The following is a 21097-nucleotide window of genomic DNA, read 5'->3' on the forward strand; positions in this document are numbered from 1 at the left end:
TTTTGAAGGTACAGGCTTCAAATTTGGACCAAATGCATAGTTTTTTGTTATCCCCCCGCCAAAGGCGAAGGGGATATTAGAAATGCTTCCGTCCGTCCGTTCCCGTCCGTCCGTCGTCCGCATGATCTTGTCCGGAGCATAACTCCAAAAAGTATGGAGGATTTTCTTCAACTTATACACTGATAGAACACATTGGAGGAGTGCAGGTGAAGAACAATAACTCTACCTTGCCTATTTGCGTTTGAGGTTATTCCCCTTTATCGATTTTGCTTTAGAAAATTTCTTGTCGGAGCATACTCCAAAGATACTGGAGGGATTTTCTTCAGATTCATACACTGTTAGATACTTGGGAGGATGTGCAGTGTTGCAAGAACTATAACTTCCTTTCTATTTTTTGAGTTTTCCCCTTTTTTTTATTTTTAGCTCACTGTCACAAAGTGTGACAAGGTGAGGCTTGTGTGATTGCGCAGCGTCCGTCGTCGTTGCTACTATCCGTGCGTAAACTTTTGCTTGTGACCACTTAGAGGGTCACATTTTTGTCATCGGAGCTTTATGAAAATTGGTCAGAATGTTTACCTTGATGATTTATTGGTCAAGTTCGAAACTGGGTTCTCGTGCGGTCAAAAACTAGGTCAGTAGGTCTAAAAATAAGAAAAACCTTGTGCTCTCTATGAGGCATATATTTCTCCAAGATCTTCATGAAAATTGGTCGAATGTTCACCCTTGATGATTTCTAGGTCAATGTGTCGAAAATGGATTACGTGCCGTATATAAACTAGGTCAGGAGGTCAAATAATAGAAAAACCTTGTGACCACTCTTGAGTGTTCAAATTTTTCATGGGGTCTTTATGAAAATTGGTCAGAAGAATGTTACAATTGATGATATCTTGGTCAGGATCGAAACTGGGTTACGTGCGGTCAAAAAACTAGGGGGGGTTTTTCCTGTAGGGGTCTAAAATAGACAAAACCTTGAGACCTTCTAGAGGCTATTTATTTTACAAGATCTTCATGAAAATTGGTCAACAATAGGTCATTAGGTTAAAATTAGAACAAAAAATTGAAACCTCTCCTAGAGGCTCCATATTTTTTCAATAGATCTTCATGAAAAAATTGGTCTGGAATGTTCACATTTGATGGTATCTAGGGTCAGTTTTGAAACTGGGTCTCATGGCGAGTCAAAAGCTAGGACCAGTAGGTATAAAGATAGAAAACCTTTGTGACCTCTCTAGAGGCCATATTTTTCATGAGATCTTCATGAATTAGGTGAGAATGTTTACCTGATGATATCTGGTCAAGTTCAAAAAAGGGTCAAGTCCCTTTTGAAAATAGGTCAATGGGGTAAAAAAATAGAAAAAACCTTGTGACCTTGTAGGGGCCCATTTTTTTAAATAGTTTTCATGAAAATTGGTCAGTTTTTTTATTTTGGATTTTTGATCAAATTCAAAAGGGTCACGGGGTAAAAAAACTAGGTACTATATAAAAATTTTAATAGAAAAACGATGTCATACTCAAAACGGGGTCATGGGGGAAACAGGTGAGCGATTAGGACCATCTGGTCCTTTTTTTTAAAAATTTTGTCCGGAGCATAACCCCAAAAAGAATGGAGGGATTTTCTTCGACTTAAAACCTGATAAAAACAATTGGGAGGAATTTGCAGTGTGCAAGAAAAATAACTCTCCTTGCTTTTTTTGAGTTTTTCCCCCTTTTTTTATTTTTTTTAAAAAATTTTGCCCCGGAGCATAACTCCAAAAGTATGGAGGGATTTTTTCAAACTTCATACACTGATGAAAATTTGGGGGGAAAGTGCAGTGTGCAAAACAAAAACTCTGCCTTGCCTATTTTTTGGTTTTTCCCCCTTTACTATTTTCTTAAAAAAAAATTGTCCGGAGATCTCTTTTTATGATGAGGGTTTTTGATATAATTGGCACAAATTTTCACCACCACGGACAGAATGTCATGCGCAAGATCCAGGTCCTAGGTCTAAGGTAAGGCACACTTAGGGCCAAAGGTAATCAAGATGAATTGTCCGAAGCATTTCTTCTTCATGCATGGGGGGGATTTTGATGTAACTTGGCACAATTATACCCAACATGAGACGAAGTGCATGGCAGTTCCCTTTTTAAAATTACCCCCCTTTGTTTTATTTAAATAGCTTTTATTGTAACTTTTTATACCCCCGTTTGAAAAACGGGACGTATTAGGGGGAACGCCCTGGGGGCGGGGGGCGGGCGGGGTTTGGGGGGGGGCGGGCGGGCGGGCGGCGTCCACAGACCTTGTCCCCGGGGCAATCTTTACAGCTGAAGGGATTTTGATGAAAACTTTGGGACGTTGTTTACCTCATGAGCGGAGTGTCATGCGAAGAAAAAAGGGCCCCGGTTAAGGCAAAGGGCACATTAGAGGTCAAGGTAAATTCAAAAAGACTTTGGCCGGACCCTTCTTCTTTATGATAGGGGATTTTTTATGAAAGTTGGACAATTGTTTCATATCATGAGAAGGGGTTTTCATGCGCAAAAACCAGTTACTTGTTAAGGTCAAGGGCCCCTTAGAGGTCAAAGGATACAAGAATGAAAAAATTTGTTCCGGAGCATTTCTTCTTCGCATAGGGGATTTTGATTAAATTGGCCAAATGTTCACCCCATGAGGCGGAGTTTTATGTGCAAGAACCAGGTCTCTTGGCTAAGGTCAGGTCCCTTGAGGTCAAAGGATACGAATTTTTAACCCTTTTCGGAGCATTTCTTCTTTTGCATAGAGGTTTTTAATAACTTGGCAAAATGTTCAACCACGAGAGTGTGTCATGGCAAGAACCAGGGCCCTAGGTCTAAGGTCAAGGTACACTTAGAGGCAAAGGTCGATAAAAAGGGGCTTTGTCCGGAGCATTTCTTTTCATGATGGAGGTTTTGATGTAAATTGCAAATTATACCCTCATGGGACGAAGTGTCATGCGCAGTTCCTTCTTTCGAAATTCTTCCTTTTTTGTTACTATAAATAGCTTTATTGTCTTTTTTTATTACTAGATGGGAAAAATCGAGACCATTTTCTTTTGTACACTGCATGCTAATCCAAATTTTTAGGTGTATTTTGACGTCTCTACCTGGTAAAGTTTTTGTGAGGACTTACAATTTTTTTTTTGATTTTTTTTTTTTTTTTTTTTTTTTTTTTTTTTTTAAGATTAACTTCCCTTAGTTGTTACTATAAATAACTTATATTGTAACTTTTTATAATTGACCGTAGGGAAAAACCAAGACCACTTTTCGTGTACAACATAGATGTTACTTTCCAATTTTAGGTTTTATTTTAAGGTATCTTCCCTGGTAAGGAGTTTTTTTGTGGACTTGAAAAACAAAACTTATTTATTACTAAAACAACCACAAAATTAAAATTCCATTTGCAATTACAGGTGCTAGAGTAAAGAAATTTGCTGTGACGGGCGAATATTGTGACATTCTTGCACTCTTGTTCATTACTAGTGGTAGGGAAAAATCGAGACCACTTTTCTGTAGTACAACATGCATGCTAAATCCAATTTTGAGGTGTATTTTGACCAATCTCTACCTGGTAAAGATTTTTTGTGGACTTGCAATTTTATTTTTTTTTTTTTTTTTTTTTTTAAGATTAACTTCCCTTAGTTGTTACTATAAATAACTTATATTGAAACATTTTTATAATTGACCGTAGGGAAAAAACAAGACCACTTTTCTGTGGTACAACATGGATGTTACTTTCCAATTTTACGTGTATTTTAAGATATCTCTACCTGGTAAGGAGTTTTTTGTGGACTTAGAAAAACAAAAGACTTACAATGATTACTAAACAACCACAAAATTAAAATTCCATTTGCAAATACAGCTGTAAGAGTAAAGAACTTTGCTGCGACGGGCATTATTGTGACATTTTGGCACTCGTGTTCCTGTTAGCTTCCATTCCTTCTTTTTACAGTAGCCATATTAAAAACATCATAGCTATACTGTTCATGAAAATTAATAAAATTTAGGGAGTAAACCACCTCACCACTGACTTATTCTTTCTTCCACATCTTTAAAACCCCCCTGATGCGGCCACAACTAAATGGTTCTTCAAAGCTTTCCCAAAATTAATATTTCAGACACTAATTGCCGGGAATTTCCCTTCAGTTAAATTGCCCGGGGGGGTTGGCCATGTCTAAATGGTCTTTTTCCCAAAAATGAAATTTGACCTTGATTTGCCCTAGTGCCTTTTTCCTTTCCAAGTCAGCCTTCAAATTTGAACCACAAGATATTTTTATTTACTAAAAAAATTTTGAACTTGAGATTGCCTATGCCCCTACTTTCACTTTTTTAAAGGGTACAGGTTTTAAAAATTTGGATCACTTGCATTTTTGTGTTCCGAAAAAAAATTTGACTGATTTTGACCTAGTGACCTACTTTCCTTTTTTCAACTGCGCCTAAAATTTGAACCCCCTATTTCACTGTCTCAAGCTGCAGCCATCAAATTGAACACATGCATAGTTTTGTGTACGAAATAACTTTGTTTGATTGACCTAGTACCACTTTCTCATTTCTGAGGGTACAGGTTCAGATTTGGACCGCAGAATTTTTTTTTTAAATTAAAATTTGACATTATTTTTAATACTACCTACTTTACATTTTCAAGCTACACCCTCCAAATTTAAAGCACTTTATATTCTGTCTACCGAAATGAACTTTGCCTTTTATTAAATTATCCCTACTTTCACCTTTTTTAAAGCCACGCTTTAAAATTTGGACCAAACACATTGTTTTGTTCCGAAAAAATTTGCCCTTGATTTTGACCTTGAGTAGTCTTAAAAATTTGGAATTAAAAAATGGCTCATGGTTTGGGACCCAAAATCACTCTGTAATCTCTTGTTGGTTAAAGGTTAAAAGGTCAAATCGATTAAACCGAATGGTTGAACTTTTGTTTTCGTGGCATTAAATTTTTGTTCCTTGTGCAATTACGAAATTCATCAGGGGGGTTTTGTGTTCGACAGTCTTGTACTATTGCTTTTTTCTTCTGTAACTTCAAATAAAAATTGTCCATTATACAAAAAAAGGGGGGTAGGGGCTGAGACCATTTTACCCCAAAAGGGCAAGGTCACCAAAGGGGTTATACTTTGGTTATTATTAAGGTTAAAGTTTTTGGCAACCTTTGTTTTTTTGTCATGTCTTTTTTACATTGTTATTTCTTTTTGTAACTTTGTATAATTGTCCGCATACAAAAAAATTGTATGGGGCTGGGCCCAAATTTTACCCAAGGTCGGCACCAAGGTTTAAATTTGATTTGTTCATTTTTAAAATTTTTGAAAACATTCTTTGTTTTAAAGATAAACAAAGTATTTTAAATTAAAAGTATTTGTTTAAAATCATCTGCATGTGTGGCTACATACCCCCTAACTCAATTTGTTTTTACAGAATATGCCCCTTTTTTACATAAATTTTTTTTTTCAATCTTGCTTTCTGGATACTACTTTAATGCAATATAAGATAAGGGGCTTGAAACTTAAAAAGTTCATTTCATCTCATCTGCTTTGTGGTAACAATCCCCCTAAAACTGATTTGTATTTTTTTACCCAATTATGGCCCTTTTTTTCTTAAATTTTTTTACAAACTTTGTTTTCTGGACATAACTTTGGAACTATATAAGATAATGATATGAAACTCAAAATATATCTTTATCATCATTATCTGCATGTGCTGTAACATTCCTAATAACTCCAATTTGTGTATTTGATGGAATTATGCCTCTTTTAAAGTAGAGGTCTCTTATTCAGACATATTCATTTTACTGTCAAATCCCCAAATAGTGGAGCGCGCTGTCTTATGGACAGCTCATGTTACTAAATGGATTTGATTCAAACTTTAGATGTTCCACCTTATCGCCCACATCATGTGGCACAAGATGCATTACTCTGACTCCAATTTTTCATGATTTATGCCCCCTTTTACTTAAAATTTAAGGTTAATTTTGATGCATTTTCACTATATCTCAGCTATTACTAAATTGATTTGATTCAAACTTAAAATAGATGTTCCACCTTATTACCCACATCATGTGACACAAGATGCATAACTCTGACACCAATATTTATTATGCCCCCTTTTACTTAGAATTTAAGGTTAATTTTGATGCATTTTCACCATATCTGTTATTATGAAATGTGTTAGTTTCAAACTTAAAGTGGTTGTTCCACATCATCACCCACATCATATGATACAAGGTGCATAACTCTGCACCTAGGGTTTAGTTGTACACCCCGACAACAAAGTTGTAAGGGGGGGTATACTGGTTTCAGGTTGTCTGTCTGTCTGTCTGTCTGTCTGTCCGTCTGGTCGTCTGTCCGTAGACGCAATCTTGTGCGCACCATCTCTCCTTATCCCCTTGACAGAATTTAATGAAACTTCACACAAGTGATCAGTACCAACAGTAGTTGTGCATGGGGCATGTTAGGTTCTTTTAGAAAAAAAATTTGCAGAGTTGTGGGACTTTGTTTTTTGTTACTATACTATATACATAGACACAATCTTGTGCGCACCATCTCTCCTCATTCCCTGGACACAATTTAATGAAACTTCACACAAGTGATCAGTACCAACAGTAGTTGTGCATGGGGCATGTTAGGTTCTTTTAGAAAAAAATTTTGCAGAGTTGTGGGACTTTGTTTTTTGTTACTATACTATATACATAGACACAATCTTGTGCACAGCATCTCTCCTTATCCCCTTGACACAATTTAATGAAACTTCACACAAGTGATCAGTAACAACAGTAGTTTGCATGGGCATGTTAGGTTCTTTCAGAAATTTTTTTCCAGAGTTATGGGACTTTGTTTTTTTGTTACTATACTATAGACATAGACACAATCTTGTTGGCACCATCTCTCCTCATCCCCTTGACACAATTAATGAAACTTCACACAACTGATCAGTAACAACAGTAGTTGTGCATGGGGCATGTTAGGTTCTTTCAGCGACAAAAATTGCAGAGTTAAGGGACTTTGTTTCTTGTTAACATACTATGTACATACAGTCTGCATATGCAATCTTGTGCATGCCTAATCTACCAAACCCTTACACACAATTTAATGAAACTTCACACAAGTGATCAGTACCAACCCTAGTTGTGCATGGGGCATGTTACATTCTTTTAGATAAATATTCTGCATAGTTATGGGACTTTGTTTTTTGTTACTATACTGTATACATACAGTCTATATACATACAGTCCACATAATTATGCAGTCTTGTGTGTGTCAAATTACAATGTACTGTGTCAGTGCATGCGGGGGGTACATTCATCACCTTTAGTGATAGCTCTAGTTTAGTTTAGTTTAGTTTATTGAATAAATCAAGGCCCAACTGGGCATGTGATATGACAATAAACAACAAACAGAATATCATATACAAATGGCAAGAAAACAAAACAATAATGATCAATATGAAAAAAGAAGAAAACTTATTTGCATGATATAATATGACAAAATACACAAAGTTGAATGGATGACAGTAAAACAAATGATGAATATTGGAGAATGAGAGTCTGTATTACTGGTTAAAAAAAGAAATAATTTTCTTACAAAATATTGACAGATATAACAATTTTGCCTTATCATCTATGTTCATTAACTGAGAGAACTTATAAGTATTAGGATATGAAAAATATTCGCTATCAATATATTTATTTCTAAAATTATTAAAAAAGGGACAACATATTAGATAATGATACTCATCGCCTAATTGCTCAAGATCGCATAATTCACAGATTCTATTATTCCGATGCAAGTTATAAAAACGACCAGATTCGATAGGCATCTCATGATTGTTACAACGAAATTTTAGAAAGGAAATAGCTAAATCCTGAGGCAAAATATTAAGATAACTTTCAAATCCAAACTGATTCTTATACAGCCGATAATTTAAACATTTACTAGAGTCATGTACAAAAGAGCTCCAGTTTTGCATAAATTGGTCTTTAATTCTTGTTTTACATATATTTCTGAACTGATTAACAGAAACAGTATCTAATGGAAAATTATTCCAAAAGTTTGTAAGACCCAAACTATCTAAAGTAGTATGAATATATTTTAGCCATGGAAATTTCAAGTTATGGACATCATATAATTTTCTAGTTGTGGAATACAATACATGACAAATTTTATCAGATTTAGAATGCAACAGTTTACACCAAAAATTTAATGCACGACTTTTTATTTGTAGAGATATAGGTAAAATACCCAGCTCCCCAAAAATAAAAGTAGGAGTAGATTGTTTAAGATTGAGGATTAATTTTATATACTTTAATTGAAAACGGTCAATTATATCAATATTTTCACAGCCCCAAACTTCAGACCCATACATGAGAATAGGGGCAACCATGGTATCAAATAAACTTAGCTGCATGTCAACTGGTAAGTTGAGCTTGCGACTTTTTGAAATCACAGCAAACATTGCTTTACGAGCTTGATCAACAATATCTTTTTTATTAACATCAAACCTACCATTATAAGAAAATTTAGTACCAAGATAGGAAAAATAATCTACAAATTCAAGTTCGTTACCTTCAAAAACAAAAGAAGGTAGATTATTGAAACCTCTTTTGGATTTTGCAAAAACAACAACTTTAGTCTTGTTCGTATTAACTTTTAAACACCAGGTTTCACAATAATGAGACATCACATCTAAAGCTAATTGTAAATCAGAGGTACTTTCCGCCAAGATTACTGTGTCATCAGCATACATATTACCTGAATCATGCCCCCATTTTGCTTATCTGCACCTCTCTTATTATTTGATATTTTTTTAACACAGACTCGAACTATTGTGCAATATTCATCCACCTTTGGTGTCATTGAACACTCCAGTGACAGTTCTTGACAGATTCAAATGTTTTTTGTACACAGGTATAATGTCATAAAATACAGCTAGAGTATGACTTGAATTGCACCTTCTTGTGGCCATGTCTTTCTTCTGGTTGCCATTCTTCTGTAACAAGACTGTATTGTGGGGGTATTCGTCACTCCTGTGACAGTTGTAACAAGACTGTATTGTGGGGTATTTGTCACTCCTGTGACAGTTCTGGTGTAACAAGACTGTATTGTGGGGGTATTCGTCACTCCTGTGAAAGTTCTGGTTTTATTTAGTTTCTTCATTTTACTCTTTTGCCACTGACATTACAAAATATTTATAAGGCACTGTAGTCAGAATTGGGTAAAGACTAAACTAAACTCTTTGATGTGGTCCTTAACTGTACTCTAGAATTGATTAATTGAAATGCATTGAAATATATGCAAACTTAGATTGTGTAATGCAGTAAAAAGGGTATAATGAAGACTTAAAATTCATAAATATTATTTCAGTAATTTCCATTACTCACTGAAAGAAGCAGCAATATTTTTAGCTCACCTCAATGTGAGCTTTTGTACCCGCTTGATGTCTGTCGTAGATTTACACCAAATTTCACAGGAAGTATCCTCAGGTGGCCTCCTTTCAAAATTGCCCAAAGAATTAAAATCTATGCAGAACTATGGTTACCATGGAAACAGAAAGGAAAATCTTTAAAAATCTTATTCTCAGAAACTGTTGGCATGATTTGAAACATATTTTGTAGAAATTATATTCTCAGTGACCATTTACCAGAATTGCTCAGGCTGTTCTGTTTCAGTAAAAAACATGACCACTCTTCTTGAAAACCACTTAGCAGACTTACACCAAACTTCACAGGAATGGTGGTTCCCTTTCAAAATTGTCCAAAGAATTAAAATCCATGCAGAAATGTGGTTGCCATGGCAATTGAAAGGAAAATCTTTAAAACTCTTTTTTTCTCAGAAACTGTCTGCCGGCTTTCAAATATATTTTGTAGAAATGATCTCTGACCCTCTACCAAAATTGCTTAAGCAGTTCTATTTCTACAAAAATTTGGCCACAAGGGGGCAGGGCTTATTTTCCATTTATAGATATATTGTAAATTTCATAAATCTGAAACCTGAAGGTCTAGTAGAGCTTAGATATTTGGTATGTGGCATTGTCTAGTGAACTTCTACCAAGATTGTTCAAATTATGATCCCAGAGTCGGTATTGGACTGCCCCATGGTACCTTGATTTTACATAGAGCTCTATAGGAAAAACATGAACAAACTTCTTTGAAACTGTGAGACACAGAGCTTATATATTTTGCATGTGGAATTGCCTAGTGGACCTTTACCAAGATTATTCAAATCATGACCCAGTGGCTATTAAAAGCCCTGCCCCGGGTCACTTGGTGTTACTTGGACTTGTACAGGAAAAAGGTTCAAAATTTTTTTAATCATAATTCACAGTTTGTTTAATTGTTTAATTATAATTAGCTTAGGACGCTGAATAATTATGACACACATCAGACCCATAGGAAGCATTTTGAGATTGTGGGGCACAGCCTATCTTTTCATGATTATTGGGGTGGGGGTTGCATGGCCAGAATTAAAAAAAAAAAAATTCGGTGTAAATTTTAGAATAAGTGTCGTGGGGGAGGGCGGGGGGTGGTGAAGGTTGCAGGTCCCCCCTGTTCCTAGGCACCTGCGTACATGACTGTTACCTTGCCATACTGACATACCTTCTTGTTAAACTCTTTGTTTACAGAATTATGCCCCTTTTGACTTAGCAATTTTTGGTTAAGTCAGTGGTGTGGAAATCCCAATATTTTTCACTTGTCCACGAACAAGTGAGACATAAAAGTCCACTTGCCTGCAGTCAAAATCCACTTGTCCAGATTTTCAACAAAGCCTGTATTAAACTGCCAATTATTCTTTATTTCGGGCAAGTGTTTTTATTGATCTACAGGTAGAAATAGAAGCAAACATTATCTAGTGTGTTACTGTAACTGAGACAAAAATATTTCTGTAACTGAGACAAAAATCTATCGACACTTGCCTATATACAAGCCTGAAGTCGAATTCATTGCCCGTGTGAAGCCTGCTGAATTAAGATAATCAAGACTCTTGAAATGATCTGACTCAGTTAGAATCATACCTGCAAATTCTCTGTGGTTTTGATTTTAGCTCACCTGTCACATAGTGACAGGGTGAGCTTTTGTGATCACCCTTCGTCCACCGTCCGTCCACAATTTCCTAAATGTGAACAGGATAAAGACCACATTTTGTATTTGGTTTTAACTTGTCCACTCTCTAAGTCGAACATTTCTCATCCGATCTTCAGCAAACTTGAACAAAATGTGTTTGGCCATAAGACCTTACCCAATTTTGATAACTAGCCAAATCCGCCCAGGCACTTGATTTATGGCCCTTGAATTACTGATTGGATCCACTCATCCAGACCATCTAATTGGATCCACTCGTCTAAAACATCTAGAGAAACTAACATTTTTCATAGGGGCAGTTGTGGGAGACATGCGCTTTTCTCAAAAGCATCTCTAGTTTTCTTCAATTTGCATTTGAAATGATCGAATAGCGCAAATCATGGAAAAAAAAGAACACTGTGGGGACGACTTCAAACTGGCTGACGTTGCCAATATTTTAAAATTTTATATTTTATTAATCGCAACAGTACCAACAGAATGAATCTAAGATTACAAAATGTTAATAAATCAGATTTATATTGCATTACATTTTCATTTCTGTATTCCTTTTATGAAAAATAAGTTGAAATGTAAAGAAAAAATATAATTGAAAGTAAAAATGAAACTAGAAAGTTTTAAGACAGGTTTGCCTATTGGATGCAACAGATTTTGGTATATTACATAATTACGGTTGTCAATGAATTGTGTGGGCTATGCTGTCATATGTGGATATATACAGTCAACCATGCTTTCTCTTTGGCCTGTGCAAAAAAGGTATCTATCTCCATTTTTGATCAAGTTTGAGTTAGGACATTTGTGGCATACTAAAGAACATTTCTCACCTTATTTACTCCCCTCATCAGCTTATTTTTTTGTTTAAGATTTTAAAAATGGTATTTCATGTATGCAACATTGGGTCTAACTCCACAATGAGTTGACATCAAAGAGTTCAGGGCTTTGATGGCTGCTTCTGATAATGAAAATAACACTAGCTTGATATAAATGGACTTTATCAATAATTTAAAAAAATACCAGGTATGTGAAATTGATATATTTCATCGACATATTTAGGAAAATATGATGCGCAAATCAAGGTTTAAATGCAACAACGGTCCTAACTCAGTGGACTTAGAACCCTTGTTGTAAATATAATCGGTAAAACTAGATTTCTTTTGGTAATAAAAAATGACATAAATCGTGCAAATCATACGAAACTTAGTAATATTACTGTTCTGACAAGTAGTATACAGTCTATAGCTGCAATTATTTTGGGAAATATCACACCTCACCGAAAGTTTACAAGAATACGTTTCTTCAACATTTTTACTAAATGGAGATTGGAACCTTTTTGCACAGACCACTTCAATTATATTTTAGCAATTTGTGATGTTTTTCTTATTTTCTTGATGATATTTTTCATTGAAATAAAAAGCCCCATTGAATTTGAAATTCCCCCATTAATTTCAGGGCTATTGTGTCATTTTTTTCACATTGCAAAAATTTCTTTCCCAACCACTGCTATGTCACTAGGTCAAATCAAAAGTAAAGCTTGTTAACAATCTAGAAGCCACATTTTTGACTGTATCTTCGTGAAACTTGGTCAGAATGTTAATCTTGATGAATTTTAGGTCTTGGTCATGTGGGGTCAAAAACTAGGTCACTAGGTCAAAGTAAAGGAAAAACTAGTTAACACTCTAGAGGCCACATTTATGACCATATCTTAATGAAACTTGGTCAGAATGTTAATCTTGATGATCTTTAGGCCAATAGGTCAGGTGAGTGATAAGGGCCTTCAAGGCTATCTGGTCTTTCTATCTGCTGTACGATATGTATAATAGAATATGAACCTTTTTAGCTTACCTGAGCAAAAGGCTCATGGTGAGCTTTTGTGACCGCTCAATGTCCGTTGTGGGTCGTCCGTCCATCAACATCTTCTAAAAAAATCTTCTTCTTGAAAACCTCTGGGCAGAATTACACCAAACTTCACAGGAATGATCCTTGGGTGGTCCCCTTTCAAAATTGTTCAAAGAAATTAATTCCATGCAGAAAGGAAGAACTTTAAAAATCTTCTTGTCCAAAACCGCAAGACGTAAAGCCTTGATATTTGGCATGTGACATCATCTTATGGTCATCTATCAAAATTGTTCAAATTTTGCCCCTGGGTTGAAAAGAGGCCCTGCCCCGGGGGTCACAAGTTTTACATAGACTTATTTAGGAAAACCCTTGAAATCTTCTTGTCTAAAACCAAAAGACCTTTGATATTTTGCCTTGTGGTCCTCTACCAAAAATGTTCAAATTATTACCCTGGGGTGAAAAGAGGCCCCGCCCTGTGGGGGTGGGGAGGCGGGCCTGAAGTTTTACATAGACTTGCATAGAAAAAACTTTAAAAATCTTCTTGTCTGAAACTACAAGACCTAGGCCATTGATATTTTGTATGTAGCATTGCCTTGTGGTCCTCTGAACATTGTTCAAATTGTGCCCCAGGATTGAAAAATGGCCCCGCATATGGGGTCCCAAGTTTTACATAGACTTATATAGGGAAGAACTTTAAAAATCTTCTTGTCTGAAACTGGTCCCAATTTTAACATAGACTTATATAGGGGGGGGGGGAATCTTTTTTTTCTGAAATTTCAAGGCCTTTGATATTTGGTATGTTTCATTGCCTAGTGGACCTCTATCAGGATTGTTCAAAAAATGCCCCTGGGGTTAAAAGAGTCCCCAACCTGGTTTTTATGCCCCTGGGGCCCGCCCTGGTGGTCACTTGTTATATGATTTATATAGGAAAAAATACTTCAAAATTATCAGATAATATTTCCTAGACAGTTTAATTATATTTACCTGATGTACGCAAGTGATTATATGTCACCTTACTCTGACCTTGACCTACTGACCTACTTTCTTGTTTTTTGAGATACAGCCTTGAAATTTGGATGACTTGTACAGTTTTGCCAACCAGTCTTAAAACTGACTTTCAATGTGACCTACTGACCTACTTTCTAATATTTTAGCATCAGTTTGCCATTTGAAACATGTGGCTCATATTACTTAGGTGAGCGATTTAGGGTCATCATGACCCTCTTGTTTACCCAAAACTTGCTGGTGTGATGCCAAGTTTGAAAACCTGGTTTTTGTGCAATATTCACGTTTCTTGTAAATACTGAATGAATTTGATTCAAACTTAAAATGGGTCTTCCTTTTCATTGTCATCGTCATATAACATAAGGAATATTACTTGGAATTTCAGTGGAATTTTGTTTCTTTCTCTCCATATCTCTGTTGGTACTGAATGGATTTTATTCAGCCTTAACATGGTTGTTCCTCATCATCACCCACAACATATGACACAATGTCTATATTTCTGGTGCCAGTTTATTAGTTATATCCCCTTTTATTAGCTCACCTGTCACATTAGTGACAAGGTGAGCTTTTGTGATCACCCTTCGTCAGTGCGTGCATGCGTCAACAATTTCTGATCAATAACTTCAGAACCTCTTGATCCAGAATGTTGAAACTTCATAGGATGATTGAACATGAACAGTAGATGACCCCTATCGATTTTGGGGTCATTCTGTTAAAGGTCAAGGTCACAGGAGCCTGAACATGGAAAACAATTTCCGATCAATAACTTGAGAACCACTTGACCCAGAATGTTGAAACTTCATAGGATGATTGAACATGCAGAGTAGATGATCCCTATTGATTTTAGGGTCACTGTTAAAGGTCAAGGTCACAGGGGCCTGGTCATGTAAAATCATTTCTGGAGAATAACTTGAGAACCACTTGACCTACAATGTTGAAACTTAATAGGATGATTGGACATGCAGAGTAGATGACCCCTATTGATTTTGAGGTCACTTGATCAAAGGTCAAGGTCACAGGAGCCTGAACATGGAAAACAATTTCCGATCAATAACTTGAGAACCACTTGACCCAGAATGTTGAAACTTCATAGGATGATTGAACATGCAGGGTAGATGACCCCTATTGATTTTTTGGTCAGTCTATTAAAGGTCAAGGTCACAGGGGCCTGGTCATGTAAAATCATTTCTGGAGAATAACTTGAGAACCACTTGACCTACAATGTTGAAACTTAATAAGATGATTGGACATGCAGAGTAGATGACCCCTATTTATTTTGAGGTCATTTGGTCAAAGGTCAAGGTCACAGGATCCTGAACAGTGACTTGAGAACCACTAAGCCAGTAGTGTTGAAATTTAGCAGGATGACTGGACATGCCAAGTAGATGATCCCTATTGCAGCCAACCATCAGTGTCTCTTTGACTTTCGCTCCTGACCCCTATTGACTTCTTGCCTATAGGACTTTGCATTGGGGGAGACATGTGCTTTTTTACAAAAGCAATTTCTAGTTTATGATTTGATTTTTACCAAGCTGGCACAGAAGTTGTATCACCATAAGATCTTGGTTCCTTTCTTGAACTGGCCAGATTACATTACGGGTTCCAGAGTTATGGCCCCTGAAAGGGCCAAAATTAGCTATTTTGACCTTGTCTGCACAATAGCAGCTTCATTTATGATTTTATTTTAACCAAACTTGCACACAACTTGTATCACCATAAGATCTTGGTTCCTTTATTGAACTGGCGAGATTCCATTATGGGTTCCAGAGTTATGACCCCAGAAAGGGCCAGAATTAGCTATTTTGACCTTGTCTGCACAATAGCAGCTTTATTTATGATTTGATTTTAACCAAAGTTGCACACAACTTGTATCACCACAAGATCTTGCTTCCTTTCTTGAACTGGCCAGATTCCATCATGGGTTCCAGAGTTATGGCCCCTTAAAGGTCCAGAATTGGCTATTTTGGCTTTTGCAGCCATATAGAGACTTCATTTATGGTTTTATTTGATACAAACTTCCAAAATATCTTCAACAACAATAAATCTTGGATTCCATGACAAATCAGATCCAATCGTAGGTTCCAAAGTTATTTTATATCTAATTACCTCCCCTGATTGTAATCAAAATGAATTTATATCAGTAAGTACTTATAGGACTTATTTGAAATTTCATTATTGTTATTAGTTTGACTGAGACAATCAGGGTAGATAACTATGGACTGATTTTATGTCAAATTACCTCCCTTTATTTCAAATTAAAATTGGTATATCTCCGTAACTAATGAAGATACTGATCTGAAGTTTCATTTATGTCAACAGATTTATTTGGCAGATCCTTCTTTTGTTCACTTACAATATTTTTTTTTTAATTACTTCCCTTTTACGATGCTATAAATAGCTTATTTTTAGTAACTTTTTTATTATTGGCTGTAGGGAAAAACCGAGACCACTTTTGTGTGGTACAACATGGATGGTACCTCCAGTTTTTAGGTGTATTTCGACAGTTCTATACCTTGTAAGATTTTTTTTTCTTTTTGGTTAAATTTCTTCCCTTTGTTGTTCCTGTCCTTTGGATTTAGATATTTTTTCTGAGGACCTTCTTGTCCTCGAGTGCAATGATAACAGGTGAGCGATATAGGGCCATCATGGCCCTCTTGTTTAGAATTGCATGTTTTAGTTGTGATGCCGTTTTGCTCTATCTCAGTAAGCCTAAATGGACTAATATAATTTTAAGTAGTCGTCGACATTATAATAATAAGCTGCATGATATCACACATGGTATATTACTTTTGCAGAAATTTTCCATGAAGTACATGCATGTCCTTTTTATACGCCCGTTTGAAAAACGCGACGTATTATGGCAGCATGTTCTTCATGCATGGATGGATTTTGATGTAACTTGGCACAATTGTTCACCATCATGAGTCGGAGTGTATTGCACAAGAACCAGGTTCCTAGGTCTAAGGTCAAGGTCACACTTAGAGGTCAAAGGATACAAGAATGTAAAGTTTGTCCGGAGCATTTCTTCATGCTTGGAGGGATTTTGATATAACTTGTCACAAATGTTCACCACCACGAGACGGAGTGTCATGCACAAGAACTAGATCCCTAGGTCTAAGGTCAAGGTCACACTTAGAGGTCAAATTCAAGAATGACTTTGTCCGAGCATATCTTCTTCATGCATGGAGGGGTTTTGATGTAACTTGGCACAATTGTTCACACTGTCTCCTGTTACAGCTCTTGTTAGATCACCTGAGCACAAAGTGCTAAAGGTAAGCTATAGTGGTCACTATGTTGTTCGTCATTATGAGTCAATAAAACAATCACTTTCGGTTTCCTTTTGCATTGAAGAAAAAGAAGACTATATTGTCAATCTGTCTAACAGAAGATACGTGAATATCCATTTGACCTTAAGTTATTCTGCCTTTGTGGACGTACAGGCTGATCATGGTCTGCACTGTTCGCTATTCAGGTAGAAAATTTTCAGTAATCTCCCCTTTGAATAATAAATAGTACTGCCCAAACTGAATGATAGACCAGTCCATTTTAGAAATTCAGCAGGGTAAATATTATGTTTGTGATCCATCTTGATAATCAATAATTGTTCGTAGGTTAACTGAATATGGAATTTTCTGTCTTTTTCAGATTTGTACAGATGGCAAACTGTGCGATTTTGTAGATCTTTGGAATGTTTTGTTAGTCAGCATATGGAGGAGGCAAGACGAAGCAAAGTACATACTGCAGAAATGGATCTGTACTAAAGCGACATTCCTTTTAATGCTATTAATGGTAGAGATAGTATGAAACGTGGAATGGAGCATGAAGAAGAGAAACTCATGAGATGTGATACTTGTGATTTTGCATGTAATAAAATTAATAGTCTTAATAGACATATGAGGATACATACTGGAGAAAAACGCTTTAAATGTACTGTTTGTGATTTTGCATGCTATGACAGAAGTCGTCTGGAGACACATAACATGATACATACTGGAGAGAAACCTTTTAAATGTAAAGTTTGTGATTATACATGTATTGAAAGCGGTAGTCTGAAGAGACATAGAAGGATACATACTGGAGAGAAACCTTTTAAATGTAAAGTTTGTGATTATAAATGTATTAGAATCGGTAGTCTGAAGACACATATGAGGAAACATACTGGAGAGAAACCTACGAGGATACGTACTAGAGAAAAACCCTTTAAATGTACTGCTTGTGATTATGCATGCTGTGACAGAAGTTGTCTTGAAACACATAGCATGATACATACTGGAGAGAAACCTTTTACATGTAAAGTTTGTGAATATACATGTATTAGAATCGATACTATGAAAACACATATGATGAAACATACTGGAGAGAAACCTACGAGGATACGTACTAGAGAAAAATCCTTTAAATGTACTGCTTGTGATTATGCATGCTGTGACAGAAGTTGTCTCGAAACACATAGCATGATACATACTGGAGAGAAACCTTTTACATGTAAAGTTTGTGAATATACATGTATTAGAATCGATACTATGAAAACACATATGATGAAACATACTGGAGAGAAACCTTTTAAATGTAATGTTTGTGATTTTTCATGTATTGAAAGCAGTATTCTAAAGAGACATATGAGGATACATAGTGGAGAGAACCCCTTTAAATGTAATGTTTGTTATTTTGCTTGTAATCGAAGTCACAATCTTAGGAGACATCTGACGATACATACTGGAGAAAAACCTTCTACTGTATATAAATGTAATTCTTGTGATTATGCATGCTGTGTAAGCAGTCGTCTGAAGAAACATATGAAGATACATACCGGAGAGAAACCCTTTAAATGTAATACATGTGATTATGTATGTAATGAAAGCAGTCGTTTGAAAACACATATGAGGGTACATACTGGAGAGAAACCCTTTAAATGTAATACATGTGATTATGCATGCAATGAAAGCAGTCGTCTGAAGAAACATTTGGGGAAACATACTGGAGAGAAACCCTTTAAATGTAATACATGTGATTATGCATGCAATGAAAGCGGTCATATGAAGACACATATGAGAATACATACTGGAGAGAAACCTTTTAAGTGTAATACTTGCAATTACGCATGCTGTGTAAGCAGTGATTTGAAGATACATATGAGGATACATACTGGAGAGAAACCCTTTAAATGTAATACTTGTTATTATGCATGCTATGCAAGCAGTCGTCTGAAGAAACATATGATGATACATACTGGAGAGAAACCCTTTAAATGTAATACTTGTAATTTTTCATGTAATACAAGCAGTAGTCTGAAGAAACATATGAGGATACACACTGGAGAGAAACCCTTTAAATGTAATACTTGTAATTTTTCATGTAATACAAGCAGTAGTCTGAAGAAACATATGAGGATACACAGTGAATAGAACTTTAGATGTAATAATTGCAATTTTACCTGAAATTCCAGTTATAATCTTAGGAGACATAATATGAGAATACATACTGGAGAGAAACCCTTAAAGCAGCATGCCTCCAGATCATTCTACAACAACAACAAAAAAATATCCATAGAGATTTTCAAATAAATGCTGTATTTCTTAAGAAGGCTTTAAAACTTAATTACTGACAAACTTTATGTTACAGAAACTCATGAGAATTTGCTGTTTTGAGCTCACCTGTCACATAGTGAACCTAAAGCTACTGGTCCGTTTTCAAAATAATTTTAAACAAATGATCCTCTACCAAATTCCTTGAGATAATTTTGATTCCTCAAAAAACATGGCGACCTGCAGGAGATGCTTGTTATCCCTACATGGCCATATAGAAAACTTTAAATAAAATTACTCTCAAATCAGGCCTGTAGTTTCTTACAAGAAGATTACTCTCAAATCAGGCCAGTAGTTTTTTACAAGATGATTTAATTTTAAAGTTAATTTAGAAAATTTCAACTATATTTTCCCATAATTCTTTTGATTGATCTTTATTATGATCTATGACCTTGAAGACGTCCTGAAGTGCAATGATAACAGGTGAGCGATATAGGGCCATCATGGCTCTCTTGTTACGACTTTTTACGATGAAAATTGAAAAGCGTTGTCAAGCTTTTACTCCAGGTAAACTGTCTCTATTATAAATATCTATATTTTGAAGTCATTATTCACTACTTCAGCTGTAGCGCTATTGGTTACGACGACCAGAAAATATCTTTATTGCCGCGGCAGTTCGGGGTTCGATTCCTGACGCGGTCATCTTTTTTTCTTGATTTTTCATTTTCATAATATGGCCAAAAAAAGATTATTTTTAGCCAAATCTGGAGGCATGCTAGCTGCTTTAAACTGTATGTAATACTTGTGATTATGCATGCAATGAAAGCAGTCATCTGAAGACACATATGAGGCTACATACTGGAGAGAAACCGTTTAAATGTAATAATTGTGATTATGCATGCTGTGTAAGCAGTGATCTGAAGGTACATATGAGGATATACACTGCAAAGAAACCCTTTAAATGTAATGTTTGTGATTATGCATACTATGCAAGTCATCTGAAGACACATTTGAGGATACATACTGGAGAGAACCCTTTTAAATGTAATATTTGTGATTATGCATGTTATGATAGCGGTTATTTGAAGAAACATATGAGAATATTTCCTGGAGAGAGAACGTTTGTGATTATGCATGCGATGAAAGCAGTTGTTTAAAAGCATATGGTAATGCATACTGCAGAGAATCCCTTTAGATGCAATGTTTGTATTCATGTAAGAAAAGAAGCCTTCTGAAGACATTTTTGAATCAACATTCAAAAATAAACTCTTAAAATGTAATGGTTGTTACTATGCTTGCTATAAAAGCAGTAATCTGAGGACATCATAATTCTTGCAGGAAATAAATGTGTTAAATGTTATGTTAGTGATTATGCTGGTAATACCAGCAGTAATTTGAAAATACATGATAATTCATGCAGGAAATAAATGTGTTAATGTGATTTTTAGCTCGACTATACGAAGTATAAGGACAGCTATCGTACTCGACCCACACCATCTCTCCTCATCCCCTTGACACAATTTAATGAAACTTCACACAAGTGATGAGTAACAACAGCAGTTGTGCATGGGGCATGTTAGGTTCTTTTAGAAAAAAAATTTTCAGAGTTACGGGACTTTGTTTTTTGTTACTATACTATATACATAGACACAATCTTGTGCTCACCATCTCTC

General features: G+C 35.7%; 1 protein-coding gene across 1 annotated transcript; it reads left to right on the forward strand.

The window, feature by feature from the left end:
* The first annotated feature begins 17550 nt into the window (after nt 1-17550).
* On the forward strand, nt 17551-20865 carry LOC128558606 (zinc finger protein 91-like). The gene has a single exon (XM_053548435.1). It carries the CDS (start codon nt 17700-17702, stop codon nt 19302-19304), a length of 1605 nt encoding a protein of 534 aa, XP_053404410.1. The 5' UTR covers nt 17551-17699; the 3' UTR covers nt 19305-20865.
* The last annotated feature ends 232 nt before the right edge of the window (nt 20866-21097 follow it).

Source organism: Mercenaria mercenaria, chromosome 7, assembly GCF_021730395.1.
Source record: "Mercenaria mercenaria strain notata chromosome 7, MADL_Memer_1, whole genome shotgun sequence".
In the NCBI taxonomy this organism is placed as follows: domain Eukaryota; kingdom Metazoa; phylum Mollusca; class Bivalvia; order Venerida; family Veneridae; genus Mercenaria; species Mercenaria mercenaria.

Excerpts from the sequence above, each read along its gene's own strand:
- LOC128558606 (XM_053548435.1), top strand. The coding sequence starts at position 17,700 with ATGAAACGTGGAATGGAGCATGAAGAAGAGAAACTCATGAGATGTGAT.